General features: G+C 44.8%; 1 protein-coding gene across 1 annotated transcript in view; it reads right to left on the reverse strand.

Moving 5' to 3' along the window:
* Positions 1 to 18,945, reverse strand: part of rxfp2b (relaxin family peptide receptor 2b) — a 192,897-nt gene that overhangs the window by 119,063 nt on the left and 54,889 nt on the right. The window contains exon 5 of the mRNA XM_041198672.1: positions 11,465 to 11,536. Coding sequence (XP_041054606.1) covers positions 11,465 to 11,536 — 72 coding nt within the window. The remainder of the gene's footprint in view (positions 1 to 11,464; positions 11,537 to 18,945) is intronic.

Below are 18,945 nucleotides of genomic sequence, written 5' to 3' on the forward strand. Positions count from 1 at the left end.
TGGTTAAAGGGAAAACATATTGCAGTAGTTGGAACACGAAAAAATTCTGGAAATAAGAGTACTGTGGGTTTGGAGATCCCGAGGCTGGAAAGACCAGTGGTTTGTGCACAGGTGGAGCAGGAAGAATCGGTGGTAGCTAAAGAAGTGGGAATGTGTTCACAATTTACCCAAGGGAGTTCTGAAGGACAGGTCTATCCATGTGTACAAAGTGGAGCAGGCAAAGATATCAAAATTTTAAGGGACACGGGTGCTAGTCAGCCCTTAATGTTATGGGATAGTGATATTTGTTGTCCAGAGGATGTATTGCAGGAAAGAGTATTAATAAATGGATTCAAGGAGATGCTAAACATATTCCATTGTGTAAGGTAAATTTAGAAAGTAGGTTGAAAACAGGTGAGGTGATTGTTGTAGTAGTGGAAAAATTTCCCATTTCAAGCATTCAATTTACCCTAGGTAATGATATAGCTGGGTCACAGATGTTGGTGATGCCTACTGTAGTCAAACAGCCTGTGGCCAGAGGACGGCCGCCAGGACAGCACAGTGGAGCAGGCTGACTCAGATGCCAATGCCAGTGAGGGCACAGCACTTAGACATAGCACCCGTAAACATAAATTTATGGTGTATTAGGCACATTTTTTTTGGTTTCTGAAGTAAATTTTGTAATCTCATTAAGTTTTGATATGTAAATATTGCTCAGGGTGACCCCTTACTTCTGCAGGTGGATGAGAACCCATGATGTTATGAGTGAGTTGTCTAACATTGAGCTTTATTGACAAGAGCCTTATTTAATGCTCCTATCCAGGCAGATTTAACACTCAGTATGGAACCTGCAGCCCTGGCGTGTGTTGGAGGTCCATCTGTGGTAGGCTAGCTGAAGGTTCTTTGGATTAAAGCCTCCTGGGTGTCCCTGCCTCCCTGGAGTATGCCCAGGTCAGCGTTTACCCCCTCAGCATTCTCCTGTGCATGCTCATCCTCGGATTCACTGCTGGACTCATCGTGTGCAGCCAGACCAACTGCGTCTACATCTTCCTTGTCCACTGTGTTGCCCCTTTCCAGTGCCAGATTGTGGAGAGTGCAGCATGCAACTAATATCAGCGACACGCGATCTGGGGTATATTGTAGTGTGTCCCCTGAATGGTCCAGGCATTGGAAGCGCATCTTGAGAAGACCGATGGTTCTCACCACCACAGCCCTTGAGGAGGCGTGGCTCCTATTGTACCGCTGCTCAGCCTCTGTCCTTGGATGGCGGAGAGGCGTCATGAGCCACCTTCTGAGGGGATAGCCCTTGTCACCCAGCAGCCATCCATCAAGCCGGGCTGGAGCACTGAAGAGCCCCGGCACCTGGGAGTGTCTGAGGATGTAAGTGTCGGGGGAGCTGCCTGGGTACCTTGTACAGACTTGCAGAATCTGCATCCTGTGATCACACACTATCTACACGTACATGGAGTGGAAGCCCTTCCTGTTGACGAAGGCACCGGGCTCACCTGCTGGCGCCTTGATGGCCACATGTGTACAGTCTATTGCACCCTGGATGCGGGGGAAGCCAGCAATGGCCGTGAAGCCTCTGGCTCGCTCTGTCTTGCTGGCCTCATCCCAGTAGTAGTGGATGAAAGTTAATGCACACCTGAACAGAATGTCTGTCAGCTGCTTGTCACAAATGTGGACAGCTGAATGGGAGACTCTGCAATTACCCACCGACCCCTGGAAGGAGCCGGAGGCATTTAAGGTGAGGGCAGCTGTGACATTTAGCGCCACTGGCATGGGGTGCCCACCCGAACAATTGGCACAGATCTCAAGGCCTATCATCTGACAAATGGAGGTGACTGTCTCCCTTGAGAGATGGAGCCTCCTTCAGCACTGCATCTCAGACATATTGAGGTAGCTGCTTCACCGCCTATATACCCTGGCGTCTTCTGTGTCCCCTTCCACCTTGTACTTCCTGTTGGCTCTGCGCCCCTTGTGCCTACACCTTTCATCCCACAGGTGGCTCCCCTGGATGCTGAATGTGGACTCCTGGCTTCCTCCCCTTCTGGCCCTCCCTTCCTCCTCAGAGGAGATGTCTCCAGTGGAGAGCACAACTCCTATTCCCAGGCTAAGGAAAGGCTTCCTGAAACCAGCAAGGCCCCAGAAATGATCTTTACTGTAGAGTTCTGACCTGAAGGCTGTTACTCCTGTCCAAGCAGCTGATGTGAGTTTTGAAGTATTCCTGCTCACACAGGCAAGTAGCAGTAACTTTCACAGTTAAATATCTAACAGATACCATTCGCGACCCCATTCACCCCTCTTATCCCACCCATGGATGAAGTTTATACAAATGCCTCCTGCCCACCTGCCCGTTGCACCCATGCAATGTCCTGAAGATCGCATGGGCCCCAAAAAATTGCAGACAATTGCTGCCTCAAGAGCCTTGAATACATGAATAATTAACGGCGGGCGCGCATCTGAGAACATTGCGCACCAGCCCACTAAATAACGCGATGGCGTCAGGACGCTTGCCCGATGTCACCGCATGTTATTTTACACACCAGCGTGCGGGGCCCACCCCTGTACAACAACGGGAAAATTCTGGCCATGAAAGTAAAAGCCATTGTGAATTTCCCAGTGCCTATAACAAAACGGGAAGTTTTGAGATTTTTAGGCACGAGTGGATTTTACCGTAAGTTTGTACCAAATTTTAGCAGTGTGGTTGCTCCATTGATTAAACTATTGAAAAAGAATAAGAAATTTCAATGGACACAGGAATGTCAGAATGCATTTGACAGGTTAAAAACTGTGTTGATTACTGCACCAGTTTTGGCAGCACCTAATTCTGCTGCTGCTGCTGTGGGCCATCAGCAGCAGCAGGATTGTACTCGAACACAATCTGTAATTTCATGGCCCGGCATATCACCCACTCTACCATTACCATCAAGCCAGGGGAGCAACCCTGGTTCAATGAAGAATGCAGGAGGACATGCCAGGAACAGCACCAGGCATACCTAAAAACGAGGTGTCAACTTGGTGAAGCTATAACACAGGACTATTTGTGTGCCAAACAGCATAAGCAAGTGATAGACAGAGCTAAGCGATCCCACAACCAACGGATCAGAGCTAAGCTCTGCAGTTCTGCCACATCCAGTTGTGAATGGTGGTGGACAATATATTTCACCCCTTCCTTGGATTCACCTAGTTCTGTTGAAGGGTCATGAGGACTCGGAACGTCAACTCTTTTCTTCTCCGCTGATGCTGCCAGACCTGCTAAGTTTTTCCAGGTAATTCTGTTTTTGTTTTGGATTTCCAGCATCCGCAGTTTTTTTGTTTTTATCTCTGTGTTTAATTGACTGCCACTGCTCTTCAAGAAATGCCTTCCTTGAAGAAGTTTTGTTCGTCTCTGCAACAAGATTTCCGTATCTCTCTTTTGCCTTGCTCACCTTCATTGCTTTCCATTTCTCTCCTGGTGTTTGACAAGGTGTTTACTAAAACCCGCTTTCACAGCCATATCTTCTTTCTCAGTGACTGTCTCCGTCTCCGATTTACCCCACGTGGATTTCAACTGAAATTCCACCCCTCATGTTTCGAACCCACCCAGGATTACAGGTATCTCCGGGACATAAAACGTTTCTCGGACTGCTGTTCTCATCACATTCTGAGATCCACACTCAGTGCCATGCACCGCCATATGAACACAGTCGACCTCCCCCTCCAGTAGCACCGCCGTACCCTTTTTCAATGCTGTGCGTGCCCCCAGTTTCATTTTATTCTTCGTCTCATCTGATGCCTCAACAAGAAACTTTTTCTCTTTCTCTCAAGTGCTAAGGAACGCAAGCTCCAACAACTCATCGACACCAACACCCATCTAGGACCCTCCATCCCTGCCTGTTCCTCCGTCCCCACCCCATCTTGCAATCCCAGCCCCAACCGTGTATTCACTATACTCCCTGACCTTCCCCTCTCCGATGCTGAACATTCAGTGCTCAGCAAAGGACTTAGTTTCATACCCTTACGCCCTCACCTCAATGAATTTCGGGCTCGGCACGATGCTGAACTCTTCTTCCGCTGTCTTTGTCTCCGGACTCACTTCTTTGGGCAGGAGTCCTCTCCCCATTCAACGGATCCTTTCACCCACCTCCAATATTCTCCCTCCACCTGGACCCCTCCCTCTGGATTCTTACCTTCTCTTGATCTTTTCATTGAGAACTGTCAGCGCGACATTAGTCGTCTCAATTTCTCTGCTCCTCTCACCCATTCTAATCTCTCTCTCTCTGAATTTACTGCACTCCATTCTCTCAGGTCCAACCCTGACATTGTCATCAAACCTGCTGACAAGGGTGGTGCTGTTGTTGTCTGGTGCACTGACCTCTATCTCGAGGAGGCTGAGCGTCAACTCGCAGACACTTCCTCCTACCTCTCCCTGGACCATGACCCCACCACTGAACATCAAGCCATTGTTTCCAGGACTGTCACTGACCTCATCTCTTCTGGGGATCTTCCTCCCACAGCTTCCAACCTGATAGTCGCCCAACTTTGGACGGCCTGCTGCTACCTCCTACCCAAAATCCACAAACGGAACTGTCCCGGTAGACCGATCGTGTCAGCTTGCTCCTGCCCCACAGAACTCATTTCTCATTAACTTGACTCCCTTCTCTCTCCCCTTGTCCAGTCCCTACCCACCTACATCCGTGATTCCTCTGACACCTTACGTCACATCAACAATTTCCAGTTCCCTGGCCCCAACCGCTTCCTCTTCACCATGGACGTCCAATCCCTCTACACCTCCATCCCCCATCAGGATGGTCTGAGGGCCCTTAGCTTCTTCCTCGAACAGAGGCCCGAACAATCCCCATCCACCACTACTCTCCTCCGTCTGGCTGAACTTGTTCTCACACTGAACAATTTCTCCTTTAACTCCTCTCACTTCCTCCAAATAAAAGGTGTGGCTTTGGGTACCCGCATGGGCCCCAGCTATGCCTGTCTCTTTATGGGGTATGTGGAACATTCCTTGTTGCAGTCCTACTCCGGTCCCCTTCCACAACTCTTTCTCCGGTACATCGATGATTACTTCGGTGCTGCTTCATGCTCTCGTTGGGACTTGGAAAAACTTATTAATTTTGCTTCCAATCTCCACCCCTCCATCAGTTTCACGTGGTCCATCTCTGACACTTCCCTTCCCTTCCTTGACCTCTCTGTCTCAATCTCTGGTGATAGACGGTCCACCAATATCCATTACAAGCCTACCGACTCCCACAGCTACCTCGACTACAGCTCCTCACACCCCCTTCCTGTAAGGACTCCATCCCATTCTCTCAGTTCCTTCGCCTCTGTCGCATCTGTTCTGATGATGCTACCTTCAAAAACAGTTCCTCTGACATGTCCTCCTTCTTCCTTAACCGAGGTTTTCCACCCACGGTCATTGACAGGGCCCTCAACCGTGTCCGGCCCATCTCGCGCGCATCCACCCTCACGCCTTCTCCTCCCTCCCAGAAACATGATAGGGTCCCCCTTGTCCTCACTTATCACCCCACCAGCCTCCGCATTCAAAGGATCATCCTCCGCCATTTCCGCCAACTCCAGCATGATGCCACCACCAAACACATATTCCCTTCACCCCCCCTATTGGCATTCCGTAGGGATCGTTCCCTCCGGGACACCCTGGTCCACTCTTCCATCACCCCCTACTCCTCAACCCCCACCTATGACACCACCCCATGCCCACGCAAAAGATGTAACACCTGCCCCTTCACTTCCTCTCTCCTCACCGTCCAAGGGCCCAAACACTCCTTTCAAGTGAAGCAGCATTTCACTTGCATTTCCCCCAACTTAGTCCACTGCATTCGTTGCTCCCAATGTGGTCTCCTCTACATTGGAGAGACCAAACGTAAACTGGGCGACTGCTTTGCAGAACACCTGCGGTCTGTCCGCAAGAATGACCCAAACCTCCCTGTCGCTTGCCATTTTAACACTCCACCCTGCTCTCTCGCCCACATGTCTGTCCTTGGCTTGCTGCATTGTTCCAGTGAAGCCCAACGCAAACTGGAGGAACAACACCTCATCTTCCGACTAGGGACTTTACAGCCTTCCGGACTGAATATTGAATTCAACAACTTTAGGTCTTGAGCTCCCTCCTCCATCCCCACCCCCTTTCTGTTTCTTCCCCCTTCCTTTTGTTTTTTCCAATAAATTATATTGATTTTTCTTTTCCCACCTATTTCCATTATTTTTAAATATTTTTAAATCTTTTATGCTCCCCCCACCCCCACTAGAGCTGTACCTTGAGTGCCCTACCATCCATTCTTAATTAGCACATTCGCTTAGATAATATCACCAACTTCAACACCTATGTGTTCTTTTGTTCTGTTGTCTGTGACATCTTTTGATGATCTGCTTCTATCACTGCTTGTTTGTCCCTACAACCACACCACCCCCCTCCATTTCTCTCCCCCAACCACCCTCCCCCAACACACACACATCTTAAACCAGCTTATATTTCACCCCTTCCTTGGATTCCCCTAGTTCTGTTGAAGGGTCATGAGGACTCGAAACGTCAACTCTTTTCTTCTCCGCCGAAGCTGCCAGACCTGCTGAGTTTTTCCAGGTAAGTCTGTCTTTGTTTTGGATTTCCAGCATCCGCAGTTTTTTTGTTTTTAACTCACTGGAGGAGGTGGCTCCACACATACCCCCATCCTCAATGATGGGGGAGCTCAGCACACCAGTGCAAAAGATAAGGCTGAAGCATTTGCAACAATCTTCAGCCAGAAGTGCCGAGTGGATGACCCATCTCGGCCTCCTCCGGAGGTCCCCAGCATCACACCTTCGGCCAATTCGATTCACTCCACGTGATATGAAGAAACGGCTGAAGGCATTGGATACTGCAAAGTCTATGGGCCCTGACAACATTCCAGCAGTGGTACTGAAGACTTGTGCTCTAGAACTTGCCACGTCCCTAGCCAAGCTGTTCCAGTACAACTATAACACTGGCATCTACCTGGCTATGTGGAAAATTGCCCAGGTATGTCCTGTACACGAAAATCGGGACAAATCCAATCCAGCCAATTACTGCCCCATCAGTCTACTCTCTATCATCAGTAAAGTAATGGAAGGGGCCATCAACAGTGCTATCAAGTGGAACTTGCCTAGCAATAACCTGCTCACTGATGCCCAGTTTGTGTTCCGCCAGGGCCACTCAGCTCCTGAACTTGTTACAGCCTTGGTTCAAACATGGACAAAAGAGCTGAACTCCCGAGGTGAGGTGAGAGTGACTGCCCTTGACATCAAGGCAGCATTTGACTGAGTGTGGCATCAAGGAGCCGTAGCAAAACTGGAGTCAATGGCAATTGGGGGAAAACTCTCCATTGGTTGGAGTCACAAAGGAAGATGGTTGTGGTTGTTGGAGGTCAGTCATCTGAGCTCCAGTGCATCACTGCAGGAGTTCCTTGGGTAGTATCCTAGGCCCAACCATCTTCAGCTGCTTCATCAATTACCTTCCTTGCATCATAAGGTCAGAAGTGGGGATGTCCGCTGATGATTGCATAATGTTCAGCACCATTCACGACTCCTCAGATACTGAAGCAGTCCATATCCAAATGCAGCAAGACCTGGACAATATCCAGGCTTGGGCTGAAAAGTGGCAAGTAACATTCGCGTCACATAAGTGTCAGGCAATGGCCTTCTCCAACAAGAGAGAATCTAACCATCGCCCCTTGTTGTTCAATGGTATTACCATCACTGAATCCCCCACTATCAACATGCTGGGCATTACCATTGACCAGAAATTGAACTGGGCGAGCCATATAAATACTATGGCTACAAGAGCAGGTCAGGGGCTAGGAGTCATGCAACGAGTAACTCACATCCTGATTCCCCAAAACCTGTCCATCTGCAAAGCACAAGTCAGGAGTGTGATGAAATACTCTGCACTTGCCTGAATGAGTGCAGCTCCTACAACACTGAAGAAGCTGGACACCATCCATTTTAGCACATTCGTTTAGATAATATCACCAACTTTAATTTTAACACCTATGTGTTCTATTGTACTATTGTCGTTGACATCTTTTGATGATCTGCTTCTATCACTGCTTGTTTGTCCCTACAACCACACACCCCCCCCCCCCACCTCTTTGTCTCTCTATCTCTCCGCCCCCCACACACACACCTTAAACCAGCTTATATTTCAACTCTTTCTTGGACTTGAACGCAAGTTCTGTCGAAGGGTCATGAGGACTCGAAACGTCAACTCTTTTCTTCTCCGCCGATGCTGCCAGACCTGCTGAGTTTTTCCAGGTAATTCTGTTTTTGTTTTGGACCATCCAAGACAAAGCAGTCCGCTTGATTGGCACCACATCCACAAACATTCACTCCCTCCACCACCGACACACAGTAGCAGCTATGTGTACCCTCTACAAGATGCACTGCAGGAATTCACCAAGGCTCCTTAGACAGCATCTTCCAAATCCACGACCACTACCACCTAGAAGGACAAGGGCAGCAGATAGATGCGAACGCCACCACCTGGAAGTTCCCTTCCAAGTCACTCACCATCCTGACTTGGAAATATATCGCCGTTCCTTCACTGTTGCTGGGTCAAAATCCTGGAACACCATTCCTAACAGCACTGTCGGTCTACCTACACCACGTGGACTGCAGTGGTTCAAGAAGGTAGCTCATTACCACCTTCTCAAGGGCAACTATGGATGGGCAATAAAAGCTGGCCCAGCCAGCAAAGCCCACAGCCCGTGAATGTATAATAAAAAAAGCACGTAATTATGCCAAGCAGTTCAAGTTGGAAATTGATGCAAGTGATTTGGGTATTGCTGCTGTGTTGTCACGAGAAGACGAAACAGGAATCAAAACGCCAGTAGGATATTTTTCATGGAACTGAAGGTACATCAGAAGAGATACTGAACCATCAAAAAAGAGACTCTGGATCTTGTGTTAACATTTTAGCATTTTGAGGTTTTTGTTGCAAGTAATTCTTCAGAAACAATTGTTTATACAGATAACAATCCTTTAAAATTTCTGAAAAAATTTTGAAACTGGAGTGCCAGACTGTCCAGATGGACCTATTGCTGCCACCATCCAATTTACAGATTATACGTATGTTTGGGTGACAAAAGTTGATTGCAGATGCATTGTCAACGGTTTCAAGTTCAAAGGAAATTGGACATTTGAAACATGGACAATGGACTGAAATGATATCTGTTGGTGTATATTGTCATGTTAATGCATGTACCTGGTAGTGTAATAGTTTTGTGTATATAGATAAGTATAGTAAGTAATGAGAAATGGGTTGAGAAAATGAAACCGTCTTTCATAATTAGAAGGATTGAGTTGAAAAGGAAATTTCATTTAATTTATCCCCTATTCTTACAGTGGGATATTGAAGCAGACTTGTGGGGACTGTATGTGCGCATTGTGTGTGTGACTAATTTAATTAAACTGAAGACAGTCAGACTGCGAGGTTTAAATCATCAAAGGAATTAGATGTAAAAGCAGACATATTAAAATGGAAATGGATGAGCTAACATTTGCATTTGTCGATAAGTTGAGAGGTTTGAATTTTAAGGAGGCATGATCAGAAGTTTTACAGCTGGCAAAATTGTAAATAAATAAGGCAAAGTTATTAAGTTTATTTTTCCCAAAAGTGCTGGCCATAATGACAACATGAAAGATGTTTATATTCTGAGAAAGGTAATTTACAAATAAAGTTTAAAATAATGGATTTTAAAGATCAAAAGGGAGAAAGTATAATTAAGTAAAGATTGAAAGCTGTATGGTAAGTGGCCATGTGAGATCTTGAAAGGTGGACTTGTGAAAAAGCAGCCTCTAGCCACCTCAGAGAAGTGCTTGCTTGTTTCAGAAAGCAAGGTGTTTTTAAAATCCTTGGAATTCCATTGTTGAGTGAGAGGAAGAGACAAGTTGTGAAATACCTTCCTTATAGCAACAGTGAGTACCTTGTGGTAATATTACTGGATGTTTTATAGATTAAGAATCTATTTGGACTGTTGCCTGGAAAAGGGTGTTTGTTTGGGAGTCTAGCTAGGTAGAAATCTTTTGGGAAATGTTATACAACTAAATTTAATAGTGTAACTGTAAGCTTACGTGTTTACGTTTTCTTATCTTGTATTAATAAATGTTTTAATTTGAAATTTAAAATCTCCAGAAGAGGTAGTTGAATCTTTACTTCTGACTCGAGTGCACATACCTTCCCGTAATACAAATACAAACTGTTGTGGTAGCTTGGGATTTGGTCAGCCTGGCAAATTACAATCTGCCATATTTGCCTGCTCTGTATATTGCCAATGGTTGCTAGGCATGTGTGTTCAGAGACTACTTTACCAAGAACACATCTTGCACACTTTCCCTCAGAAGTGGGCAGGTGTATATCAGACCCATTTGAGTCTTACGTGGCTGCAAAGTGCTGAGAAAAAGAGGGGCCCCCTCCATCAGCTCATGATCATAATTTTGCCATTGGAGGGAGCTGCAGAGGAAAGGTCAGGTATTTCCTGAATGTGAGGGAAGGGTAAGTTACCACAAACCACTCCTATTCACCTGATAATAAAAGAATATGACCAGGAGTTACTTTGGAGCTACTCTCACTCTGTCACTTTAACATTGCTGGAGGTGCTTTAGACTAGAACCTTCCTGCTGAATTTATGTCAGGACAGGTGCAAATGTGGTGTACAAATTCAGGTAAAACAAGCTCTTTGTAGCTGATTACCCAGCAGTATTGTTGAAAGCTTGAAAGTAGCCCACTTGCTTAGGCTAAATGGTGCATGAAAGAGAGAGGTCAGAAAACCATGAAAAAGGGTTCAGTTCACTACATAGGTTCCTTGGATGACAGGGTACCCTATGATGAGGCGCTGATTAATTAGATTTATGCTCTCTGGAGTTCAGAAGAATGAGGGGTGATTTCATTAAAATATACAGGATTCTGAAGGGGTTTGACACAGCAGACAGTGGAATCTAGAATGTGGGTGCACAGTCTCAGTACGGGGTCCATCATTTAGCACAAGAGATGAAGAGAAATTTCGTCACTCAGAGGGTTGTGAATCTTTGGAATTCTTTAACCCAGAGCTGTGGATACTCCATTGTTGAATCTATTTAAGGCTGAGATGGACAGATTTTTGGTCTCTCAGGGAATTAAAGGATATGGGGAGCAGGTGCAAAGTGGAATTGAGGATGAAGATCAGCCATGATCATACTGAATGGCAGAGCAGAATCAAGGGGTCTATGGTCTACTCCTTATGTTCTTATGTTCTCTAATTTTATTTAGGAAAAATATATAAAATAAGATTTTCCACAGTATACGTATGCCATCCTGAGAACAGTGGCCAATTAAACTCATGAAAGAGATAATTTAAATTTGACATTCAAAATAGTCTTTAAAAACCAAGCAATATTATGAAAACAAGAATAAATAAAGTTTGGAGGTTAAGAAAATATATAGAAAGTAAAGCATGATGGAAACAAAAGATGGAAATATACTCACAACTGATCCAGGTCGTTGTACAAGACGAAAACATCAGCAGGCAGACTTTTGATTTTATTGCTCTTCAAAGATCTATTATAGAGAAAAGTACTTTTAATATTTAAAGTGCAATTGGTGTGGGGTAACATTTCTTTCACAATGTTAGCCATGAAAATTTTAAATTGATTCAAAAATGATATATTAACAAAGGCATGTGTATAACGAGTACACACAGGAAATCTTTTACATCTGGCATTAATCCAAACGTTTAAGCAATCAAATAAGGTGTGGGTGCAAAAAAATCATAGGCGTGTGATCCTTGGATTCTACCTGCTACTGAACCTGTTGAGAGTCGCAAATTCAGGGGGCGAGACCCCACAGGCTTCAAGGACAGGCCCTTTGGCATTTCCAAGCTGGAATAGACACTTTAGGGACTGGATTATCAAAGCCTGATGGGGATGGGCAGACAGAAACATCACCATAACAGAAGTGTGCCAGTTTACAGGCATCTTCCTGCCTCCCAGCCAATTTTCAAAATGGATGGGTCTGAGGCAGAACAGCTACTCGCCCACAAATGGCAGGTAGCTGATTCAAGGACCGACTAAGGCCCTTTTCTCGCACCAACTGGCCAAAACATGGCCAGTGAAAATAGGTAGCCTCTCACATCAGAATGGGGGGCCACTGCTCCATATAACTTTTCTGACATCCAAACACCCCTCATTCATCATTCCACACTCTCCCTTCCCATTTAAAATTTCAACAATTTTAAAAGTATTGAGAGGGAACCTCCATTTTGAATCACCCTCTCTCTCTCCTTTAACAAGTTGCAGCTCTCTCAGTGCTGGAGGACCGCCTGTTAGCTCTCCAGCATTGGAAGCCATCCCACCATCATGAATTGCACAACCATCATGCCCTCTGAACATTAATTGGCCAATCCTACAGAAACTGTATTGAGTGACCACTCCCGACACAGTGTAGGTTGGAACCCTTATTTGATCCTGATGTCAGGGTCTCAATGCCAATGGCAAATTAAGCCCTAGAAATTTACTCCATACCCCATCTTCTGGCCAAACTATGCAATTATACAAGTTTAAATAAACAAAATCACTAACAACTAACTGTAAACATAGGACATTATATAAAAAATCTGATATGAAATGTGCCAAAACATTACAGCGTTACAGAAAGTGAAGTTATGCAGACAAGGTTTGCACACAGATAATTGTGAGAATTTTTTTAGAGATTATGGCAGAAGAGCAGAACACAAGAACACAAGAGACACAAACATATGAACAAGGAGCAGCAGTAGGCCATTTGGCCTCTCAAGCCTGCTCTGCCATTTAATGAGATTATGGCTGATCCGATAGTAACCTCAAATCTGCATCCTGCATACCCCCAATAACTTATCATCCCCTTGCTTACCAAGAATCTATCCACCTCTGCCTTAAAAGTATTCAAAGACCCTGCTTCCACTGCCTTTTCAGGAAGAGAGTTCCAAAGACTGAAGACCCTCTGAGAGAAACATTTCGCCTCATCTCCGTTTAAACTTTGACAAGGTGCTGCACAGGAGGCTGCTCAGTAAGATAAGAGCCCATGGGGTTAGAGGCAAGGTACTAGCATGGATAGAAAATTGACTGTTTGGCAGGAGGCAGAGAGCAGGGATAAGGGGGTCCTTCTCAGGATGGCGGCCAGTGACTAATGGAGTTCTGCAGGGGTCAGTGTTGGGAGCACAACTTTTCACTTTATACATTAATGATCTAGATGAAGGAACTGGCTAAGTTTGCAGATGATACAAAGATAGATGGAGGGACAGGTAGTATTGAGGAGGTGGGGAGGCTGCAGAAGGATTTGGACAGGTTAGGAGAATGGGCAAAGAAGTGGCAGATGGATTACAACGTGGGGAAGTGTGAGGTCATGCACTTTGGTAGGAAGAATAGAGGCATAGACTATTTTCTAAATGGGGAGAGAATTCAGAAATCTGGAGTGCAAAGGGACTTCGGAATCCTAGTCCAGGATTCTCTTCAGGTTAACTTACAGATTGAGTCGGTAGTTAGGAAGGCAAATGCAATGTTGGCATTTATTTCGAGAGGACTAGAATATAAAAGCAGGGATGTGCTGCTGAGGCTTTATAAGGCTCTGGTCAGACCACATTTAGAATATTGTGAGCAATTTTGGGCCCTGTATCTCAGGAAGGATGTTCTGGCCCTGAAGAGGGTCCAGAGGCAGTTCACAAGAATGATCCCAGGAATGAAAGGCTTAACATATGAGGAACGTTTGAGGACTTTGGGTCTATACTCGCTGGAGTTTAGAAGGATGAGGGTGGATCTGATTGAAACTTACAGAATACTGAAAGGCCTGGATAGAGTGGACGTGGGGAATATGTTTCCATTAGTACGAGAGACCAGGACCCAAGGGCATAGCCTCAGAGTAAAGGGAAGACCTTTTAGAACAGAAATGAGTAGAAACTTCTTTAGCCAGAGAGTGGTGAATCTATGGAATTCATTGCCACAGAAGGTTGTGGAGGCCAGGTCATTGAGTGTATTTAAGACCTAGATAGATAGGTTCTTGATTGGTAAGGGGATCAAAGGTTATGGGGAGAAGGCAGGAGAATGGGGTTGAGAAATTTATCAGTCATGATTGAATGGCGGAGCAGACTTGATGGGCTGAATGGCCTAATTTCTGCTCCTGTGTCTTATGATCTTAACTGGGTGACCTCTTATTTTTAAACAGTGATCCCTAGTTCTACATTCTCCCACATGAGGAAACATCCTCTCCACATCCCCTCCCTGTTAAGACCCCTCAGGATCTTGTATATTTCAATCAAGGTGCCTCCTACTCTTCTAAACTCCAGCGGATTCTAGCCTAGCCTGTCAACTTTTCCTGATAAGACAATCCGCCCATTCCAGGTATTAGTCTAGTAAACCTTCTCTGAACTGCATCTAATGCATTTACATTCTTCCTTAAATAAGTACTGTACACAGTACTCCAGATGTGGTCTCACCAATGCCCTGCATAACTGAAGCATAACCTCTCTAATTTTGTATTCAATTCCCCTCGCAATAAAAGATGACATTCTATTGTCTTTCCAAATTACCTGCTGTACCTGCATGCTAGCCTTTTGCGATTCATGCACTAAGAAACCCAGATCCCTCTGAATCTGAGCTCTGCAATCTCTCACCATCTAGATAATATGCTTCTCTTTTATTCTTCCTGCCAAAATGGACAATTTTACATTTTCCCACTTTATACTCCGTTTGCCAGATCTTGCCCACTCACTTAACCCATCTATATATTTTTGTAGACTTCTTATGCCCTCTTCACAACTTACTTTCCTACCTATCCTTTTGTCATCAGCAAATTTGGCAACCATCCCACCAACCCTTCATCTAAGTCATTTATATAAATTGTAAACAGTTGGGGTCCCAGCATTGATCCCTGTGGTACACCACTCGTTACATCTTGCCAACTTGAAAAAGACCCATTTATACCTACTTTCTGCTTTCTGTTGTCCAGCCAATCTTCTATCCATGCCAATATGTTACCCCCATGCCATTAGCTTTTATTTTTCACAGTAACCTTTGATGTGGCACTTTGTCAAATGCCTTCTGGAAATCGAAGTACAGTACATCCACCACTACTTCTTTATCCACAGCACATTTTATTTCCTGAAAGAACGCCAATAAATTGGTTAAACATGATTTACCTTTCAGAAAACCAAGTTGACTCTGCCTGATTACCTTGAACTTACCCAAGTGGCCTGCTATAGCTTCTTTGATAATAGCTTCTAACATTTTCCTAAGACAGATTTTAAACTAACTGGCCTTTCTGTCTCCCTCCCTTTTTGAATAATGGAGTTACATTTGTCATCTTCCAATTCAATGGGACCTTCCCCAAATCTAGGGAGTTTCGTAAAATTAAAACCAATGCATCAACTATCACACTAGCCACTTCTTTTAAGACCCAAGGATGAAGTCCATCAGGACCCAGGCACTTGTCAGCCTGCAGCTCTAACAATTTACTCAGTACCATTTCTCTGGTGATTGTAACTTTCCTGAGTTCCTCCCTCCCTTCCATTTCCTAATTTATAGCTGCTTCTGAGATGTTACTTGTATCCTCTCTATTGAAGACTGATGCAAAATACCTGTTCAATTCATCTGTCATCTCTTTGTTTTCCATATTCTCCAGACTCACTTTCTGTAGGACCAACGTTCACTTTGTTAACTCATTTCTTTTTAAAATATTTATAGAAACTCTTCTATCCGTTTTTATATTTCTGGATAGCTTTCCCTCGTACTCAAATTTTTCCCTCCTTATTAACCTTTTAGTCGTTCTTTGCTGTTCCTTATGTTCTGTCCAATCTTCTGACCTTCCGCCTATCTTTGCATGATTATGTACTTTTTCTTTAAGTTTGACACTATCTTTAACCTTTCTAGTTAACCATGGAGGGTGTGTCCGACTCCTGGACTTTTTCTTACTTGTTGGAACGTATCTATTCTGTGTATTCTGAAATATCCCCCTTAAATGTTTGCCACTGCATCTCTATTGACCTACACCTTAAACTAAATTGCCAATTCACTTTAGCCAGTTCTGCTTTCATGCCCTCATTGTCTAATTAACATAACCCTTTACTGTATATTTCCCCAAGTATAATCTCAAAACTGTTACATTATTTTGTTAAATTATTTACATTACATTCCCACCGCCTGTTAACCTCTTGTACTGTTTAGCGTTTCCATCCAACTTCTGCTTCCTCCCCACTACTCCACATCACTTCCGCCAAAGGCATCAATCCCAACACCGTTCTCAGCTCAGCAGGTCTGGCAGCATCTGTGGAGAGAGAAACAGAGTTAATGTTTTGAGTCCGTCTGACTCTTCTTCAGAGCTGAAGAGAGGTAGAAATGTGATGGATTTTATACTGTTGAAGACAGTAGGGGTGGGTTGGGCAGGTGGAGCAAAATAGAAGGTATGGGATAGGTGGGAGCTAAAGAGAAATTTGACAAGGATCTGACCTCCTATTTTGCTCTACCTGCTGCAACCACTCCCCCCACCACACTCTTCAACAGTATAAAATCCATCACATTTCTACCTCTCTTCAGCTCTGAGGAAGAGTCCTACAGACTTGAAACCTTAACTCTGTTTCTCTCTCAACAGTTGCTGACAGACCAGCTGAGTTTTTCCAGCATTTCCTTTTTTGTTATTCATTCACAGGATGTGCGCTTTGCTGGCTGGGCCAGCATTTATTGCCCATCCCTAGTTGCCCTTGAGAAGGTGGTGATGAGCTGCCTTCTTGAACTGCTGCAGTCCATGTGGTGTAGGTATACCCACAGTGCTGTTAGGAAGGGAGTTCCAGGATTTTGACCCAACGACAGTGAAGGAACAACGATATATTTCCAAGTCAGGTTGGTGAGTGACTTGGAAGGGAACTTCCAGGTGGTGGTGTTCTCATCTATCTGCTGCCCTTGTCTTTCTAGGTGGTAGTGGTCATGGGTTTGGAAGGCGCTGTCTAAGGAGCCTTGGTGAATTCCTGCAGTGCATCTTGTAGATGATACGCACCGCTGCTACTGTGTGTCGGTGGTGGAGGGAGTGAATGTTTGTGGATGTGGTGCTGATCAAGCAGACTGCTTTGACTTGGAAGGTGTCTAGCTTCTTCAGAGTTATAGGAGCTGCACTCATCCAGGCGAGTGGGGAGTATTCCGTCACACTCCCGACTTGTGCCTTGTAGATGGTGGACAGACTTTGGGGAGTCAGGAGGTGAGTTACTCGTCGCACGATTCTTAGCCTCTGACCTGCTCTTGTAGCCACTGTATTTATATAACTCGTCTAGTTCAGTTTCTGGTGAATGGTAACCCCCAAGATGTTGATAGTGGGGGATTCAGTGATGTTAATGCCATTGAACATCAAGGGGCGATGGTTGGATTTTCTCTTGTTGGAGATGGTCATTGCCTGACATTTGTGTGCCGCGAGTGTTACTTGCCACTTGTCAGCCCAAGTCTGGGTATTGTTCAGATCATGCTGCATTTGGACATGGACTGCTTCAGTATCTGAGGAGTCACAAATGGTGCTGAACATTGTGCAATCATCAGTGAACATCCTCACTTCTGATCTTTCTGTTTTTACTTCAGATTTCCAGCATCCATGGTATTTTGCTTTTATTGTTCTCAGCTCTCTTGGAAGATGTGCAGCATGCATGTTTCCTTGGAAAAACATTGGTGGAGTGGGATAACAGCTTCACACGACTACTGACTCCTTGGCTGTGACTCTTACGATGCCTGAATGTAAAGGCAATGAAAACTACTGATTTAAGAAAGAAACCTTCAGGGCTTGAATGATCACAACCCCTTGAAAAGGGAGACAACGAACTGAAATTCTCCCTGTTATTTTCCTCTGCATTGCACATTGGAGAAAAGCGAAAGCACTGGCTTGACAAAATAAAACACATTCAGCTCTGATGAAGAACTTCACAGCTGTATCGTTCACCACTGCTGTGAGTCAATACCTGAGTCATGAATGAATCTGCTAGATGAAAAGAAGAACAAAGAGCATCCTAAAGACATTACAGGATACAAGGAAAGGAATTCTTCCCTACTATGTTTAGGGTAGGAGTTTTCGTTTCTGTAGATAATGTTATAATTTCCATGCTTGCTTCAGTGTGAGGCTGCTCTGCTGCAGACAATGGGATCTTGGAATCAGCAGGAGAAAGTAGGATTGGGCCATCATCAACAACGGAATAAACTTCAGGACCGGGTTCTATAGGAAGTTCCTGGATAGGAACTTCAGCTGTAGAAGCTCTGTAGTTTGGGCCTCTTGGCTGAAAGAAGGATTGAGTTGATCCATGACTTGCTGGTGAAGTCTAAGTGTGAGCTGCAGCTTACATTTGTACAAATTAATAAGCTCTATTGGTTTTATCCAATTTGGAGTTAAGCATCTCATTCTCCCTGGGTAGCTTTTTGCTGACTGCTTGCAATTGTTGATGCATGTTGTTGATGGGCTCAGTGGAATAAGTAAACAAATTCACCTCTTTATTACCTTCTTCAACAAAAGGATGATTCTACTCAAAAGAGACAACAAGGATTTCTCAATCATTGGCAGTAGAATTAAACAGCATAGTAAGATCTAGGACATTTTCTTCTAACAGAGCATCTGCCTCTGTGGCGGCTTCATTCTCTTGAACTCTGCCTCAAAAGAGCCAACCACAGTCATCCTTTAGTGGATGGTCACTCACTGTCTTTGTTAGTGCATCTTATTTTTGCCTCTTCTAGCCTGTCTCCAAAGAGAAGTGAGAGATCTGCAATTTACTCCTGTGGTCCAATGGAAGGTGTTTCTTCAATAAAGATTGGCTCACTACGTAATGAGACAACTTCAATTCCTGCTGCAGCTTTGAGCTTTCCCAGTCCTCAGAACAACTTTGGAAATTTAGCCCTGCATATTGCTCCGCTGTCCTCTTTTGTTACTTCATTGACCTTTAGTAGAAGACCAAGTCCTAAGCACGCAGCCCTGTTGAG

Source organism: Carcharodon carcharias, chromosome 11 (genome assembly GCF_017639515.1).
Source record: "Carcharodon carcharias isolate sCarCar2 chromosome 11, sCarCar2.pri, whole genome shotgun sequence".
NCBI classification, from domain to species: Eukaryota; Metazoa; Chordata; class Chondrichthyes; order Lamniformes; family Lamnidae; genus Carcharodon; species Carcharodon carcharias.